The 6,209-nt window shown below is 36.8% G+C and overlaps 1 protein-coding gene across 2 annotated transcripts; it reads left to right on the top strand.

The window, feature by feature from the left end:
• The first annotated feature begins 233 nt into the window (after nucleotides 1–233).
• On the top strand, nucleotides 234–5,625 carry LOC121960778 (Golgi reassembly-stacking protein 1-like). Of its 2 annotated transcripts, XM_042510634.1 has the most exons (9): nucleotides 234–450; nucleotides 956–1,036; nucleotides 2,472–2,675; nucleotides 3,038–3,124; nucleotides 3,240–3,370; nucleotides 3,483–3,621; nucleotides 3,712–3,829; nucleotides 3,923–4,042; nucleotides 4,552–5,625. In XM_042510634.1, exons 1-9 carry the CDS (start codon nucleotides 385–387, stop codon nucleotides 4,812–4,814), a joined length of 1,209 nt encoding a protein of 402 aa, XP_042366568.1. In that variant the 5' UTR covers nucleotides 234–384; the 3' UTR covers nucleotides 4,815–5,625. The 2 variants fall into 2 exon arrangements, with proteins under 2 accessions (XP_042366568.1, XP_042366569.1); XM_042510635.1 differs by lacking the exon at nucleotides 2,472–2,675.
• The last annotated feature ends 584 nt before the right edge of the window (nucleotides 5,626–6,209 follow it).

The following is a 6,209-nucleotide window of genomic DNA, read 5'->3' as shown; positions in this document are numbered from 1 at the left end:
GACATTCTCAGTAAACACATTTATACCTACAAGTTTTATTAGCCTAAATATTCAAATTTTCCACGGAAAATGGTTTTTTTTTATGAATGAAATTACAGCTTTTACACTAGCGTTTCATGTTGCTATGCAACCGCGTAGCACACCCTGTCAAGGAGGTCTAATCGAACGCAGTTCGCTTGATATGATCACGCTCTACCGGCTCGATTTTTCGGGCATCTGTATTTATTAGCTTTGCCTGAGCGGCTGCTGTTAACCTGTCTCAGCTGTGTTAGCTCTAGCTAGCTTGAATCACTTCTGCAGCTTTCAGTAATGACTTCTAACTTTACTCTACCTCAGTGACAGTTAGTCCGTGTTAATATTACGTAGCTATACCCGCTTAAGGCGATGGGGCTGCCGCAGAGCTCGTTTTTGTCGGACGGGGGAACTTATAGTGGATATCATGTCCACGGGGTAGGTAACGTAATGCAAGGTTACACTCGGTTTGTCCCTGCAGCTCACTTTTTCAATCTGGGTTAGCCTCTTTTTTTTAAGCGAATTTACATGCTAACTACACTTGTCCTGAACATATATTGTTGCTGTGTTTATCCGTGAAGAAACACAGTGGCTAGTTTTGAATTATCAGGTTATTTTGTATGTGTTGTAACTCGCAACATCGTGGTCAGCATTAATGGTATCCGCCCATGATGAGGTGGCACTTGGCAAACACCCAGGCTCTTTGGCTTTGCAGAGCCTGCAGCTGTTTAACAGCAGAATTTTACACTTGGAAATATAAATTATAAAGTTACATATCAACCACGTGAGGTGCATCAACTGTGTGATATTTCGCAATGAGGATTCCCAAATACTGTCCAGTGTAGTATCTTTAGTTGGCACACGGGGGCGACTAAAACAGGCTATCCTTTATGTCAAATCAACCAAATCTAATTTGTGTTTTGTTTTTTTTTCCATATTTAAGGTTCAAGAGGACTCACCAGCCCTGAAGGCTGGACTGGAGCCCTTCTTTGACTTTATTCTCTCCATAGGAAATACCCGACTTGTGAGTACAATCCTATGATGCTTAAAGATATCAGGATTTTCCTAAAATCAATGTATAGATTGATTCAAAAGTAACTATATATATATATATATATATATATATATATATATATAATATATATATATATATATATATATATATATATATATATATATATATATTCTTTATTAATCAGGTATATCCTGAGCAGCATAAACATTGTTATGACAATAAACAAGAAGCAGACAAGTGCAGCTATTTTAATTCATCTGTTTTAACTCATTTAGTTTGTTTATCTTTTAATTTATTCTTTTATTCCATCTCGATCGTGTTTAATTCTTAGTACTATTATTTCTGCGTTTACTGCTATTATTCTTTGAATTTTCTTTACTCGTTTCTGTCTTGTTTAATCCTACTTTAAATTTTGTCTGGCCTTAGTTCAGCATTTTCTTGCCTCTGCAAGATACCCTTCTTGCTTCTGCTTTGCCTTGTTTGTCAAACCACTTTGTAAACTCTGCTTTTAAAGGTGCTATATGAATATTATTATTATTATAACTGTCAAACCACAAAGAGCAAGGAAAAAACTCAATTTTAAATACAACACAAAAAACAATCAAATTCATACACTTGTACATGATTTCTAAAATGATTTCAATCAATCATCATTTACAACCCACTAGAATTTGACCTTTTGCCTGTATTTTCTTATTTTCTTCTTATTTTGCGGCGTTGGTGGCGTTCCTGAGCTGCAACCTTTTGGATGTTTTTTTATGTCCACTTACCAAATGTAACTATATTACCATGTAGTTGTATTGAAAGGGTTTCATCAAATGGATGAGCATTTTTGATGAAGAAAGAGATATGAAAGGAAACATGAAATAAAAGGACAAGCTCAGGACTAAATGAGTTTAGAAGCAGCCTTTGAAGGTCCCATTTTACATTAATTTTCAGGTTCATACTTGTATTTTCTGTTTCTACAAGAACATGTTTACATGCTTTAATATTCTAAAAAACACTTTATTTGTACTGTCTGCATTAATACACCTGTATTTACTGTCTGCAATGCTCCGTTCAGCGCCTGTCTCTTTAAAACCCTTCTGCAAAAGGAAATTTGAGCATTAGATTATTGATGTAAGAAATGCTGCCAACCATTTATGTGATGAGGACTAGTGCTAGCTGTCTTGAGTCTTATAGAAACTGCAGTTTTCCATAATATTTTATGTGTCAACAAAGATGAACTTCCTTCCTTTTTTTGGGGCCTTTGAAGTTTACATTGATGTGTGTTTTAGTGTTGTGTTTCTTATTTCCCCACAATACAATTACACATCAGCCCTGAATTATAGCCTGGGCCATGCAGCCCGCTATAACCTCATTTCATGTTCTTTGACATGAAATCTGCTTCGCCGTCTCTCTGCTGTCACAGCAGGTTTAGTCCACAAATCTCTTATTTCTCCAGAACAAAGAAAGCGACTTGCTGAAAGACCTCCTAAAAGCCAATGTGGAGAAAGCGGTCAAACTTGAGGTGTACAACTCTAAAACCCAGCGGGTGAGGGAACTGGAAGTGGTACCCAGTAACATGTGGGGTGGTCAGGGTCTGCTGGGCGCGAGTGTCCGCTTCTGCAGCTTTGAAGGAGCCAATGAGAATGTTTGGCATGTCTTGGTAAGTCAAGTCTAGCCTCAATGAGGGCTATTCTTAAACTTTTTCTTTCTTTAACTCTAGCTGGCCTGATATGAAACAGTTTACTGGCAGCTTTGAGGTAATAGCCAGCACATTTTCTTCTAATGTTTACTGGTAAGTTAGAAGCAATTAAAGAAGAAAAAGGAGTAGAAGGTTCAAGTCTACTCAATCATTTTGCCAAATTTGCCAGGGAATTTAAAAAGTCATATTCCTACAGGATGTGTGGTATGTTAGAATAGGATTGATGGGAAGTTATTAGTGTGTTATTGTCTCACCCAAATTCCCATATACAAAGACAGTGTTTTTAATAAAAACTGTTTTCATAACCACCCCTCTCTTTTCAGGATGTGGAAGCCAGCTCTCCTGCAGCTTTGGGAGGCCTCATTGCTCACGATGACTTCATCGTGGGAGCTGATCAGGTGTTGCAAGATGTGAGCTTCCTTTTTTTTTTTTTATTGGCTTTTATCATACCAATGGACATAAAAAGATACTAGTATTCTTGAACAAAACGCGGTGAAAAGATCTTAATTTTGTTTTGTGTTGCAGTCAGAGGATTTCTTTTCTTTGATTGAAGCCAATGAGGGCAAACCTCTAAAGCTGCTGGTGTACAACACACAAACTGACCAATGCAGAGAGGTTGTGGTGACTCCAAATGGAGCATGGGGAGGAGAGGGAAGGTATTTCTTTCGAACAACTGCGGGCTTTTTCTTGTCATGTCACCTGTGTATATTTATACACGCACAATAAACATTTATATTAATCTCCTGGTTTTGTGTTTCTTGTTTTAAGCTTAGGCTGTGGCATCGGCTATGGCTACTTGCACAGAATCCCAACTCGTCCAGCTCAGCCTAACACCCAGAACAAAACTGTTCTCCAATCCACTGTGATAGACAGCAGTGAAGAGCTAGCTGCAGGCGGCCACACTGAGGTACAGGTTATCACATCTTTCTTTTATCAAATGTTCCTTGGGAGAGACATGTTTTTTTTCTTGTCTAAAACACATCTTCTCTCTTCTCAGGTGCCTTCGGTGGATGCACGTAGCCCCTCTAGCATCAGTGAAATAGATTTGAAACAAATCGAGGGAGCTGTGCAGGATTTGAGTGTACCCTCGCCTACACAGCCACCTGTGGAATTAGGTAACCAAATCTAATTTTAAGAGGCGCTCTTTTGCTTTCAGTGTCTAATTTATTCAGTGTATTTTCACACAGAATGAAATGTTTGATTTGCAGATATTTCCATACCTGAGGCGATGACTCCAGATTTGTCAGACATGGTTTCTGCCAATGAAGCTGGCCAGAGCTCCATGTTTGCTAATTATGGAGATGACACTGGTGATCAGTGCAGCTTGGGTAAGTACCTCTCCACAATCGATTGAACTGTGCAGCTGAATAGAGCAATTACATGTTTTTTTTAATGCCACCCTGCTAGAAAGGATTAATGAAAATAGTTAAAACCAGCTTTTGTTTGCACACCTCACATACAGGGTTCCTGTTGATCCTTAAAAAGCCTTAAAATGCATTGAATTAATTATTTTAAAGATAAGGCCTTCATGAGTATTAAAATGTCTTAAATCAATCTTTAAGAAGTCTTAAAAAATGTTTGGGATGTGTACTTTTTTGTTTTTTCTTTTTAACATGATGGTTTAACTTGGTGATCTATTTTCTATTTTTGCCGGAAAAAAAGTAAATAAAAGATGTGTAAATACGTGCAACAAAGCTTAAATAGCAATAATGTAACATGGTGTTTCTAAAAGACTTCTTTTAATTGAAAAGAAATACAAAGTTATGCAACCATAAAACAGCATTCAGCATCCTAAGTTGGAACCTTCTTTGACTATACTTGTATTTTTTTGTCACAGATACCTCATCTGTTGACCAAAGGCCCTCATCTCCAAAGATGAAAGAAGACTCAGACATCCAGGAGACTCAGCAGGAGCATGTTATTGACCTGATCGCCGCTCCTCCAAGAGAGAATGCGGATGACCTTGTAGGCCTTGAAGTCACCACAGAGAACCTGAATGAAGCCAGTATCCCAGACTTGCAAGGTACTATTTCTGAGCCCTTAAGCCCAGCCAATATTATGGAGGAAGAGACTCCTGAGGCTGCTGCATCAGACAGTTAAGAGGGTCGCTGTACCAGAGTGTAAGTATAGTTCAACTCATACCTGATGCTAGCTGCATTAGAGATTTAGAGCACACTAGGATACAGAAAGCTTCACTTATGATGTTAAGTTGCTTCACTGGAACTATGTTTTAATTTCTGAGAGTTTTATTTATATACAGTTGCCATTGCTGCATGCAGAATTGCACTTTTAAGAAGGATAAGGTATGTTGACTGAAAAAGATGCTTAATACAAAATGAATGTACTCTTTAATTTAGGCATACTGTATGTCTCAACATCAAGCAGGATGAAGCCTTAGTTGTTGTTAAAAGTCATCCTAGTTTGCACTAAAAAGCCAAAGTTGAATAATATTTTGTCTTGTTGCTCTTACCGTTAACACCTGCTGAATATTAGGAAACACTGTTAGAAAAAAAACTGTAGTTCACAAAGATCCATCATACGTTTTTATTTTTGCTATATATATTTTGGGGAATTTGGTTGTGAATGTTTTTTTATTTTCCTGTAGGTTGAGTTTGAGATGAGTCCACTTGAAAAAAAAAGGAATTAACCTCAGGCATTTACCATTTAAGCCTCTTTGCCTTATGTCTCATTTTAAACACCCGCCTTTCTTACCATATGTGTAGGTTTGACTTTTGATCCGTGTAAATGAGTGAGCCATGTTTGATGCAGCTCTGTGATTGTTTTCCCGTTTCTCCTCTTTATATAGATTTTAATTAAATTATGTTTCAGATTTTTATGGATGGACATAAATATTCAAATATTTATAAAAATAAGATGACCGGATGAACCTGCAATGTTGTCATTAATGTCTTTTTATTCTATTAGATGTGTGCATAATTAGAACGATAAAGTCACTGACACTTGGGACACTGGGGACATGCCCCAAAACTTTTTTAATTGGTCAATTTTGAACCCATCATTTTATAGAGGAACATTTTTTAAACATGGTTAGAAAAATAGCTTGCGCCAAGAATGTTATTTAAAAAATGAAAATGCTCTTTAGAGAGGTTTATATTCACATTAAGAAATAAATAAAATAAAAACTTGCATGTGCTGATCAGTAACTTTTAAAAAGCATTTTCTTCTAAATTTTCCATTCTCTCTCTGTGACCATGAAAACAGTTTTAAAGTCCAGGGGTTTATAATTTTACTAAAATGAAATAATGTCCCGCATGCAAATTTTAAGAGGATACAATCCCAAACGAAAAGAGGATGAAAAATTTGACAATGCATGCTTGCTGGCTCAGCAGGGATACCATTAAATGAGAAAAGTTTACCTATAGGAGATAAAAAAAAATATATGAAAGCAATACAGAATGCCAGACAACTTTACTGCATTATATCCCACTACATTTTATATTTTGAATTGCCTGAATTTGGTGAGTGAATACATTT

The sequence above is a fragment of the Plectropomus leopardus genome, chromosome 21, assembly GCF_008729295.1.
Source record: "Plectropomus leopardus isolate mb chromosome 21, YSFRI_Pleo_2.0, whole genome shotgun sequence".
Taxonomy (NCBI): Eukaryota; Metazoa; Chordata; class Actinopteri; order Perciformes; family Serranidae; genus Plectropomus; species Plectropomus leopardus.
Note: the sequence above shows the minus strand (reverse complement) of the source record. Positions and strands in the feature narration are given on the sequence as shown.